Source organism: Podarcis vaucheri (genome assembly GCF_965113315.1).
Source record: "Podarcis vaucheri genome assembly, chromosome: 17".
NCBI classification, from domain to species: Eukaryota; Metazoa; Chordata; class Lepidosauria; order Squamata; family Lacertidae; genus Podarcis; species Podarcis vaucheri.
Window position 1 is genome coordinate 30,734,083 of NC_138755.1, and position 12,754 is coordinate 30,746,836.

At 45.1% G+C, this 12,754-nt stretch overlaps 1 protein-coding gene across 1 annotated transcript in view; it reads left to right on the forward strand.

The window, feature by feature from the left end:
• Positions 1-12,754, forward strand: part of PSD3 (pleckstrin and Sec7 domain containing 3) — a 138,904-nt gene continuing 126,150 nt past the window's right edge. The window contains exons 1-2 of the mRNA XM_082204642.1: positions 1-139; positions 6,875-6,986. Of these exons, the coding sequence (XP_082060768.1) occupies positions 119-139; positions 6,875-6,986 (133 nt within the window). The 5' untranslated portion in view covers positions 1-118. The remainder of the gene's footprint in view (positions 140-6,874; positions 6,987-12,754) is intronic.

Sequence of the window (12,754 nt, forward strand, 5' to 3'; positions counted from 1 at the left end):
TAACAAAGGGATCGTCGGCGAGGGAGGCGAGGCAGCCCCCTCCCCACGCGACCACCCACCCACCCACCCCGGGCTATTGTTGCAGCAGCTTCATCGGACGAGGGCCGGGAGATGGAAGATGGAAGGAGGCGACGGTGGGGTAAGGGAGTCCCGCCACCCGCCCTGCCCCGCGCCTTATTCCTTCGCCTTTCTTCGTGCGCCCTGGTAACACCAGGCGCCCGTGGCTGAGTTTTGCTTTCTTACATAAATGCTGCCTGGGAACAGTTTCCTCTTTATGCGCTGCTTGGAGCCGCCGAGGCAAAGCCGTGTCCCCCCCCCCAACCCCTCTCCCGTTCCCGCTGCTTCTGATGTGTGTGTAAGCGAGCGAATGAATGAGAGAGGAAAGGAAATCTATAGGGCGATGCGCTTTGCGCTTTTACGCATTTCTAGGGTGCTTTGGAAGCTGCCGGGGGTTCTGTTGACAACCGCGCCGGCGTCTTCAAGCGAGTTCTATTCCCAGGGGGCGCGGGTGGGGAGCGTGGCTTACTTAGGCTGGGGGGAAAGGCACAGCTCAAATCCCTGCTCCTCTAAGACATCTGGATATAGTGGAGAAGGCGGTCGTCTTTAGGCTGGCTTTCCTTCCAGCGTTGTGAGGAAAAAGAGGGGCGCAGGGGGGTGGGGTTTGGAACCATGAGCACCACCACCTGAGCTCACCTGAGGACGAGCGACCTGTTTTAAAATAGTACAGAGGTTGAAGTTTCCTGCTAAAATCTAAGCTTTGCTCTGCAAGCTGTTCTGTGTTTGACCATCCCCACCCCTGAAGCATGAGTTTAGAACTGCCCTACCTCGTAGGCTTGTTGTAAAGATTACTGGGAATGTAAATGACGATGATGTTAATGTGAAATGTATTTAACAAAGATTGGGTTTTGTTTTGTTTTTTGCTATGTTTATGCTCCAGAGGCTGGAGCTTCGTTGTGTTACAGTAGAGCAGCGAAAGTAGCACGATATGGCTGTGATTTCTCCCCCGCCTCTTTTGATATTTAGCACCTGTGGATAAAAACTGCACAGGCCACTAAAATTATAATGGAAATGCTTCGACAGCCAAAACAAAGTTGCAAGTTGGCATGTTTTTGCATCTAATTTGCTTTGGTTGTCGCTTTGACTTTTGCTTCCTCCAGTTTTGTAACTTTGTTCTCTAGGGCTGCAGTGCTTTTCCTGCTTAACCAGGAATAAATCCCACTGAACTCAATGGGACTTATTTTTCAGTGCGCATGTATTGGGACGGGGCCTATCTCTTTGTATTTTGCATAGCATCTAGGTCTTTAGACACATATCTACAACACTGGTAATTGTTAGGTTAACTGAGCTGTAGCCAACTTAAGTTCCACTCAGAGTTAACCCGTTGAAATTAATAGACCTAAGTTATTAGCAGTGCCCATTCAATCTCAGCGGGTCTGTTCTGAGTATGACTAACATTTGGATACAGCTAAGTGTATTTAGCTAATTAAAGGACGCATTTCTGTGTTTTGACATCTGGGCACACTTGGGCCATACATCTTATAACTGCTGCAGGTCTTTGTCCCATATGGTCTTTACTCCCCCATTCTTAGTTGGTTGACAGCCTGCATCTGTCCCAGTTCATTCTAATTATATGCAAAAGAGTGCTGTGTGTGTGTGTGTGTGTGAGAGAGAGAGAGAGAGAGAGAGAGAGAGAGATCTTTTCTGTTTCATCTGATTGCTTGAAACCTATTTTTAGTTCCAGAGATCAGGCTCAGTTTAACACATTGCAATGATGAACCTGGGGAATTTCCTGCAATAGCTCCCAAAAAGTCTGGACTACATTAAAGGCACTACTGTGAAAGAAAGAACTTTTGTTGAGGGTGGCCGTTGATAAAAACGTGTAACTCCCTACTGACAACTTTTCAATGACTGGAAGAAATATCAAGCGCTGCAGCCGTACAGCTGACTTAGACATGACTTTGGGTCATGCGTTCTTGATTTAAGGGAGACATCTTTCCCCATGAGCAAGGCAAGGCTATTCTCAAAAGAACTGTCCTGTCAAGGGTCTGGCTCACCCTAGGGGGATTTCAGACCTTCCTCAGGTTTTTAATAAATGATTCTCCAGTTTTTTCTTTTATAGAAACAAGGGAAAAAATCACTGGCTGCATTCTGTCCACTGGCTGAGCAAGACTCCTGTACCCATTTATCAAATAGAACACAGCCATTGCTGCCTGCTAGCATTTGGTGGGATTCTTAAATATCCGGACGCGGGTGGCGCTGTGGGTTAAACCACAGAGCGTAGGACTTGCCAATCAGAAGGTTGGCGGTTCAAATCCCCGCGACAGGGTGCGCTCCCGTTGCTCTGTCCCTGCTCCTGCCAACCTAGCAGTTCGAAAGCACGTCAAAGTGCAAGTAGATAAATAGATACTGCTCCGGTGGGAAGGTAAACAGCGTTTCTGTGCACTGCTCTGGTTCGCCAGAAGCGGCTTAGTCATGCTGGCCACATGACCTGGAAGCTGTATGCCGGCTCCCTCGGCCAATAAAGCGAGATGAGTGCCGCAACCCCAGAGTCGGTCACGGCTGGACCTAATGGTCAGGGGTCCCTTTACCTTTACCTATTGCACGTCCCTGAGGATGTGTTTAGCAATGTGTGCCTGCCCTTTTGTAGTGGAACCGCAGTGCAAGACATGGAGAGCTCCGGCCAAGACGCTGGCTGTGTCAAGTGTGCAGTGATTCAGTTTGTACCCATCTTGGCTACCATGATCTGGATTTGCCTTTCTTCTCTTCCAGTCTTGTGGCTAGATACATGCTTGGTCCCACTGAGGTCAGCAGTGCACTTGGTGTACTTGATTCAGAAGAAACCCTTAAATAATACTTTGAATATATACAGCATCACAATGTGTGTCACATATGTTCTCTAGGTAGCCCTTGCAAAAGTAATGCAACAAAACAACACCACCACAAACTGGCTTATAAGTATGAAACCAAATTTACTAGAATAATAACTAGAATAGAGATAGACTTGTAACCATTCAAACAACAAACATACTAAGGTGCCATGTGCAAAACAAAGCCTGGAGATACTGTGAACATGGAGTGGGTAAATGTACAACTGTATCTTAACAAGTTACATGTGCAGTAAACGTTATACAGACTGGATAAATGAACATGATTACATGGTCAAAGGTGCAGCATCACTTTTTGGACTGATGAAGCGTTATTCTCACCAGGGTGGTGGCTTGGAGTTGCCTTCCCGTGATTGCCTTCCCGTGGTTCAATCTTTGAAAAACAGCTTTGAAAAACTTTTTCATATTCTCCAGTGTGCTACCCTTGCCGTTGTGGTGGCACGGGGTTGCCGTTCTGTGATTGGACTTGTGCTACTCGTTGAACAGTTCATTTATCCAGTCTGTATAACGTTTACTGCACATGTAACTTGTTAAGATACAGTTGTACATTTATCCACTCCATGTTTACAGTATCTCCAGGCTTTGTCTTTCACATGGCACCTTAGTATGTTTGTTGTTTGAATGGTCACAAGTCTATCTCTATTCTAGCTATTATTCTGGTAAATTTGGTTTTATACTTATAAGCCAGTTTGTCGTGGTGTTGTTTTGTTGTATTATTATTACTGTCATCACATTTGATACTTTGTGTATATATTTTGCAGCCCTTGCAAAGGCCTGATGCAAAATATTTCAGTGTATTTTCGCCTCTTTCTAAGTTCCAGATGCACTTTCCTCCAGGATATTTACTTCATTCTTTTCTCCACCTCCTTTCTCATTTTTCTTTTCCAACTGATACCAACACTCTGTGGCCAATTGAGCTGTCCTTCCTTCCTTCCTTCCTTCCTTCCTTCCTTCCTTCCTTCCTTTCCTGTATCTTGTTTATGCTAATACCACCTCTTTGTTTTTTGACTTACCACGTTTTGGCTGTACAGTGGTACCTCTGGTTGTGGACGGGATCCGTTTCGGAACTCCGGTCGGATCCCGAGGTTTTTGCAACTGGAGGCACCTGTTCTGCGCATGCGCACGGTAGAGCTCTTCTGCACATGCTCACGCGTCGAAACCCAGAAAAATACTTCTGGGTTTGCCATGTGCGTATCCTGAAGGATATGTAACCAGAGGTGCGTGTAAGTAGAGGTACCACTGTAATTCTGTTTGCACTCAGTATCTGAATTAGAAGTGGTGGTATTGCAGCCCGAAGATGAGACTAAGAGAAAGCCAAGGAGTTAACCAGGAAGTCCAGGGGTCTACATTATAAACTCATAATGACGCAGAGAAATCCATGCATGTTTGCTCAGAAGTAAGTTCTGGGGCTGGGCGATATCTTGTTTTCGACATCACAATAAATCACCAACTAAATATCGCAATATATGGATATAACACGGTGTCTGAAATAAGGATGGAACTATGTAGAGGCAGACAGTAGGGTTGGGCAAATATATGGTTCTCAACGTTGTGATATAACACCAGCTAAACATTGTGATAGACTGTTGTATCTCAAGTCTGAAATAAGGATAAAATTGTGCAGAAGCACTGGCTGACTTCACAGTTTCCCCCACATTGTGATTTTTGTATAGCACACATGCACATCTTGAGTTGCAATATATTGCCAGGTCGAAAACTATGAAACCGATATCACAATATGGACTTCGAACTGGTTTTGGATGATATATCAATCTATCGCCCAGTCCTTGTAAGTTCCACTTGTGCTTACTTTCAGATTAATTCTGCCTATGTTTGCTGCTTTAGTGACACTACCTCAGTGTCTTCCTGACCATGCTTTTGAGCGGCATTTCATATATGACGGTGCACATGATCTCTGAGCCAGAGAAGCATCATGTAAAATGTGACTTAAGGGCATTTAACTGGTCAGAGGACTGTAGTCTTTATGTGCAGGCCTTGTGAGATAAATGGCATGCGAAGCTAAAGACTGTCATGACCCAGAGGCAGCAATCCGGCCCAATTTGTTTCGTGAAAGCCTGCATACACTCAAGATCCAAACTACAAGACAAGAGGAGGACCAGTTTGTTCTGAGGTTTGCACCAGATCAGCAGCAGAGGCAAAAAAATAGCAGCTGGACTCCCTGACGATCTTTTCTGTGCTTCCTAGCCGAGACCACACTGCCTTCCATATTATCGCTCCCTACGTCTGACCAGAAGATCCTCATAAAATTGCTTGACAGCACAGGAAGTCGCAAAGCAGGGTTGCCAGAACAGATCTTATTTAGGCTCTGAATGACTTCAGAGTTCCATTAACTTTTTAAAGGGAGAGGCCAGATTCTGAGAATATCCGGCTCATTGCTGGAAGGGCAGCCAGCACCAAAAGCTCTGTGAGATACACCGATTTACCTAAAAGCTTAAAGTAACAAGACAGTCGAATAAGTTTTGCAGAAGACTGCCTGCTTCAGAGGCAGCAGCAAATCAGCTGAAAAACACATTGGGCGTCTTCAGTGCTTGCTCAGAATCATGTTTGTGGCCTTGCCTCTCGCTTATTTATTTTTCCCTCCCCATTGTTAATTCACTGAGCTATCCCGCTTTTTACGGTTTCATGCTGTCGAAACAGGCATCTTTAAGAGTTGAGGCATGGCTGCTATATATGCACCCAGACTTGGGACCTGATGGGATTAGGAGATGCTGCAGAACAGCACTTCAGATGCTGCTGGGTTGATGGGGGACAAGGAGTTTCCCCTGTGGCCCAGTGTTGGCCCTCCAGAAATTGGGCAATGCTACTGAGGTAGTGTTATAGCATGGTCCTGGGGCATTTCATAAGAACAAAGGAAGCTGCCTTGAATCAGATCATTGGTCCATCTATCTGGTAGAGCTTTGTCTGCAGAAGGTTCCAGGTTCCATTCCTGACATCTTCCGGTGAGGTTGGAAGAAACCCCGGTCTGTAATTCCAGAGAGTCATTGCCGTCAGGGTGGATAAAAATCAATAATCTTTCTAAAGGAAAAATCTTTCTAAAGATAGTATTCTATTCAAGTGACATTATAGTCCAAAGGCTAGTAATCAGGAAATGAGATTTTTTCATGTGTGCTAAAACTCAGTCTTAAGTTGTTGTTTTTTACATTGTTTAACCACATCAGTTAACAAACATGCATATGCTATAATGTTATTGTTTTAGTTAAATAAATTGTTTAAATTGTTATTAAGGAAATGATTATTTTTCTCCTTCCAATAAAGTACAGCAGAAAAGTTGTCCAAATATAAACAGCTTATTAAACCTCACAATAATTTCGTAATTATTTGTCTATGTATTTCTTATAGTATAACCAAATCAGTAATTTTTATATAACTGTAAAAACTGCTCTGAAAATTTATTCCGGTACTTCCGGGTTCGGCACGGTACGCAACCCGAAATCACGCAACCTGAAGCATCTGTAACCCGACGTATGACTGTATATCGTCTTTTTAACATGTTCCAGATTGTGATGTGTCCAGATGTGCGTTGGGTGGAGAGAAATGGTGCCTATCTCCCAGACGATCCGATATGCTTTGACAATGTATACATAAGAATAGGAAAATGTGGTTTAAGAGATTTGTAGGTCAAGCTTATGCATGTTTACTGAAAAGTAAGCCGTGGTGAGTTCAGCCCTAGAAAGTGCGCATAGGATTGCTGTATAAGTTGTGTAACTAATAATTGGAAAGCATTTTGAGGAAGAGCAAGGAAATGAGAGGGGTGTGTATGTTTGCCATTGCAAAAATAGTTCCCACCCACCCCCCTCTGTGTGTTTAAGAGAGAAAGAGGGAGATAAGCAAGGATCTTGCTTTGCAGGGTGTTCAAGGTCAGTCTGCTGTTTTTAAAAAATAAATCCCACTCCCGCTTTGAGATGAGCATTGCCAGTGGAATGTGTCACAGTGAACTGAACATGTTTTTCTTCTATTTTTGTTTGCAGGGAGAAGCATTTCTTTGGGTTAACGGTGCATCGGCTCATTCTCAGAGTGTTGCCAAGGCCAAATATGAGTTTTTATTTGGTGGATCAGAAAATGAAAATATTTCAGAATCTGGTAAGCGTTGATCATTTCCCAAGTGCTGACTCTTGGGTGCAAGATTGTGCACTCCTTCAGTACTGGATTATTCTGTTTGTTTGTTTAAGTCGGACATATTGGTGTTGACACATCCTTGATCTGAAATTAAGGCAGTTATAGGAAAGGGAGCTCCTGGTCTCTCAACTGTGATTATGATTGCCTCCCTTCATTTTCTCTAAATAATAATAATAATAATAATAATAATAATAATAATAATAATAATAATAATTTATTATTTATACCCCGCCCATCTGGCTGACTTTCCCCAGCCACTCTGGGCAGCTTCCAGTCAAGTGTTAAAAACAATACAGCATTAAATATTAAAAACTTCCCTAAACAGGGCTGCCTTCAGATGGCTTTGAAAAAGAAGATAGCTGCTTATTTCCTTCACATCTGAAGGGAGGACGTTCCACAGGGCAGGCGCCACTACCGAGAAGGCCCTCTGTCTGGTTCCCTGTAACCTCACTTCTCGCAATGAGGGAACTACCAGAAGGCCCTCGGTGCTGGATCTCGGTGTCCGGGCTGAACGATGGGGGTGGAGACGCTCCTTCAGGTATACAGGACATAAGCCAAGAATGGAGGCATGTGGACTCAAGATTGTGGTTTGACTCCATCTCCAGTGGTCAGGGAAGATGGGAATTGTAGTCTAATAACAACTGGAGGACCACCTGCCTTAAGAGTCTCCCTGGCAATTCACACCACCTTGGATGAGCAGTGAGTGGATCTACTGGAAGTCTGATGCTTCACACCCAGAAAAGTCCCCAAGGCAAATTGAGCAGATTGGTGAAACCCCAATCTGGATATATGATATGGCAGTAGGACAACCAGCCCCCACCCAATAGTTTGTATCCTGCCTTTCTACAAGGTTCATATGATTTTACCTGAATCTTTTGGAGGGCAGTAGGCATGGTCCACAGATGGGGCTGGAGATCAGGCGCTAGACTGGGCAGACAAGAATAAGAGGGCCAGAAGCAGGTGCAGATCTGAAGCCAAACAGAAGGTCTAGATTCAAGGCAACAATGGAGGACATGAGGGAGCCAGAACCAAACACAAGGTCAAAGGCAGGCATGGGTTCACTATTGACTTATTTATTTACTGCACAGATTTATGTACAGTTGTACCTTGGTTTACGAACTTAATCCATTCCGGAAGTCCATTCTTAAACCAAAACGTTCTTAAACCAAGGCGTGCTTTCCCATTGCAGCGGGCGACTCAGTTTGCAAATAGAACACACTCAACAGGAAGCGAAATATGTTCTACTTCCAAGGCAAAGCTCACAAACCAAAACACCTACTTCTGGGTTTGCAGTGTTCTTAATCCAAGTTGTTCATAAACTAGGCTGTTCTTAAACCAAGGTACCACTTAGCATAAAATGTCAGAGTGCTGTGCAACAAAGGATAAGGGCAAAATAAAATTATGAATAAATTGCATTAATCAATGATACGCCAACAGCTGGGGCCACACTTCAGGGGAATCCTGAAGTCTCTGAAGCATCTGAATGTGAGAGGACCCTCCTGGATCAACCTATCCAGTTCAACATCCTGTTCTCAAAGTGGCCAATCAGATGCCCCTGTTAAAAATTGCAGGCAGGACCTGAGCTTAGCAGCACTATCTCCTCCTGTGGCTTCCAGCAATTGGTATTCAGGACCATTCCTGCCTCTGTGGAAGCTGAGAATTTGGAGAGTCAGCTGACCATATTCAAGCTGGGAGGTCAGCTGACTCTCTCTTCAGTTAGAAGCTGCAACCTATTTTGCCTGGCTTCTTGAGGACCCAAGATAGTGGTGTCTCACAGAAGGTAGGGTGCTGGAGACTAGCTGCCGGCCCCTTGCATTGCCGAATGCTCGGTTCCCATGACTCTCCTCTTCCCCTGCAGCACGTTGGTCCCCAGATGTTGTTGGACTACAACTCCCATCATCCCTGACCACTGGTCATGCTGGCTAGGAATGATGGGAGCTATAGTCCAACAACATCTGGGGACCCACAGGTTGAGAAACACTGGTTAGCTGAACATGGGAAATGCTGTGCATTTCCTATCCCCTGTCGGAAAACCATTGGCAGTCTGTGTTAGAGGCAGGACCTTGTTTTGCAGATTGCAGATTGTGTTAAGCTAAGGATCACAAGGGAAGTTGGGAAGGGTGGAACATAAATGGAACTGCAGGAGCACCGCGTCTGTGCTACTACTGCCTGTTTAGACACTGAGGTGTGTGATGGATAGTTGATTTTTAAGAGAAGGTGGTTAGAACATTGGGTGCAATAAGCTTATGTCTCTCGTTACACTCAATGGTAATGCAAACACTGCCAAGTGTTTCCTGCTTGGCAGGGGGTTGGACTCGATGGCCCTTGTGGTCTCTTCCAACTCCATGATTCTATGATTCTAACCCTGGAGGTAATACCAGGGTCTGTGTGGACATACTATAGCAAACGATCACTCCCATACTTCTCCAGAGAGCTGGACAGCTGTCACATGTGAACAGATAGCTGGCTGATAACACATCCACTTCTGCTGTAAGAAGAGCAGGGGGCTTGGATCTGGGAAACCTGCTCTTCCAGGTACTTCAGCGTGGCAGTTAATAGTGGTTAGGTGCTACTAATGCACCCAGGTTTTTCACAGCTCTGAGAGATGTTTGTCCTCATAAAAATGCTCTTCTATCTTTGCCCCCATTTAATCCAGTTTTCCAAGTTCCATGCTTGTTTTTTTTTTTAAATAAATAAATTCTGCAAAAATAGGAAAACAACATGGGGCAGCCTTTAGGCGAGGGTGATGTGGCATGGATGCTACACAAAGCTTGCAGGAACGAGCAATCCTGAGCCTGTAGCTGTGTCCACAGTAAACTGCAGTGTGGAAGTGCCCTCGGACCTCAGTCAGTTCTCCTGCACATTGGGCAGGGGTTTTAAGTACCGAATATAAGCCGCACCTGAATATAAGCCGCACCTTTAAAATTGAAGGGGGGGGGAAATACCTGTATATAAGCTGCTCCATTCCTCGCTGCTCCTGGCTGCATACTGGGAGCGGGGGGAGTCACGCTGTGTTGCTGGTGGCCTTTTCCCTTCCTCACTCTCTCCCTTCCCGGGCTTGGGGGAGAGGACAGGGGGAGACTATGCACGGGACGGGCACCGCTTTGCCGCGCTCCTGGCGCTGTTTGCCCCACGCTCCTGGTTGCATACTGTAAGGCTGCAAATATAAGCTGCACTTTAACTTTTCACGGTCAGAATTTGGGGGGAAAGCGAAGCTTATATTCAGGCCAATACTGTAATTCTAGGTGGTGGTTTGTGTCTGTGTTTGCACATTAGGCTAATTTTGGCAGACCTGGGCAAGAAGGTTCTCTCTCACCCAGTCCCATCCTCGCTCTTTTAGGAAACAGAAGAAAGAGGAAAACTAAAGGAGCTTTTATTTGGAGCGATGGGAGAAGAAAGGGGCCATTGATTCATTAGTGAAAGTTCCCAAGCGTTGGCGTTTCAAGTGAGGAAAACTCTTGAAGTGCCTCATAAGAAACATTTACTGACTTGTAGAACTTGGCTCGTGTCAAGGAGGTTTTTTTAAATAAAAAAAACCCCATATTTGTTTATGGAACATTCTTTATTCAAGAAACCCAGAGTATTGCTCACATTGGTAGCGCAGTCATCATAGTATTCAGTCCACATAATCTCATGGTGGAGGTGAAAAGAGATACGATTAGATTACTTAATAGAAGGGATGCCAACTGACTGACGAATTTTGTACTCAGTCACCTGCCTCTTAGCGGATTGGTTGCTTTTTTTTCATACGAGCCAAACGATATAGATGCCCTTGAAGAAAGAGCAATAAACTTACAACTGCAGAAATGAATTTATGGTCTGAAAATAGAGATGATGTATGTACTTTTGTAACCCAAGATAATCTTTAATAAAAACAATTTAAAAAGAAAACTTAATAAACCAAAGCTCTCACTTTGCAAGAGAGGGGATCTAGAATATTTCTTTCATGCTCTGTTACAGTAACACACTAGCTCTAATGAAGCCCAGAAAGAAAATAAAAGGTGTACCCTCAACTTTCACTTCCACCAATAAAGATTACCCCCCCACCCACCAATTAATCAGATAAAGTTTTGGTTGATTAATTTACTAGCTGTACTGATTAACTGCTTAAGGATCCCCGCTCCCCAATAGTATCTCATGGACTTAGAGGTGATGGGGGGAACTATATATCCATGGCTAGACTTAGACTGTTATTATGAATTCTAATATCTATACCGCTGAAATTCACTATTCACTTCAGGACTGATTCTGAACTCAAGCCAATGTGCTTGAAGTGTGGCTAGGTATGTGTAAAAGGGAAAGGGACCCCTGACTGTTAAGTCCAGTCGCGGACCACTCTGGGGTTGCAGCGCTCATCTCGCTTTACTGGCCGAGGGAGCAGGCGTCTGTCCACAGACAGCTTTTGAGTCATGTGGCCAGCAGGACTAAGCCACTTCTGGCGAACCAGAGCAAACGGAAACGCCGTTTACCTTCTGGCTGGAGCGGTACCTATTTATCTACTTGCACTTTGATGTGCTTTCGAACTGAGCAACGGGAGCTCACCCTGTCACGGGGATTTGAACTGCTGACCTTCTGATCGGCAATCCCTAGGCTCTGTGGTTTAACCCACAGTGCCACCCGTGTCCCTTAGGTATGTGTACATATCTCTATATATTTCCTTCTCCATACTGAATGCCATAAAGTATGCCATCTTAATACACCCCCGCTGCTGCAGTTTGTTAAGTAGTTATCTGTGCACTGCAGCCTGTGCCATCCTTCAGCCAATCCAGATGGTTTGGATTGCAATTCCCAACTATCCCCTGCTAGCCGTGGCAGAGTTTGGGGTCTCATACTTCAGCGGGTGCTCTGTGTGATGCCCATACCTGGTGCCCTCACTTCTCTCCATTCTAAATCATAGTTGCAGTGCCCCCCAAGGCTCTGTGCCCAGTGTGATTGAACCGGTTTTGTCCCCCTAAATCTGCTCTGGTCCTGACTGTGGCTGATGGAAGTTTGGTTTAAGCAACAGCTGCAGGGGCCACATATTCCCCACCAAGGGACATCCATCCCCGCCCTCAAATTTAGGTCCTGGAGAAGGAGATAAATCTCCAAATGGCAGCTCTACTAGCAACTCACTAGGAACAAAATGTTGTCAAAACCCAAAGAGGAAACTCTGGCAGCCAGGGACTCTATTCGGTGATAGCTAAACGCCACAATAAATCTTCTGATCCCTAAGATGCCATGTTTTTTTTTAACAAGCCGTCCCTCAAAGGCAAAAATGGGGATGAAATAGGGAATGCCAGTTATTTATGATAGATACCTGCTGGGGAAATGAGCTGTATGCTTCCGATGGCTACTGTGGTCGTCGTTAGCAGAAAAACTTTAGTAGTTTCACCCGGAACAACAAGCTATATGACAGCTTTGTAAGGAGGAGAGCCAGCGTGGTGTAGTGGTTAAGAGCAGTGGATTCATAATCTGGTGAACCGGGTTCAAGTCCTCACTCCTCCACATGCAGCTGCTGGGGGACCTTGGGCCAGTCACACTTCTTTGAAGTCTCTCAGCCTCACTCACCTCACAGAGTGTTTGTTGTGGGGGAGGAAGGGAAAAGGAGATTGTTAGCCGCTTTGAGACTCCTTAGGGTTGTGATAAAGGGGATATCACATCCAAACTCCTCCTCCTCCTCCTCCTCCTCTTCTTCTTCTTCTTCTTCTTCTTCTTCTTCTTCTTCTTCTGTTTTCAAGTTTCTTTTTCATTGG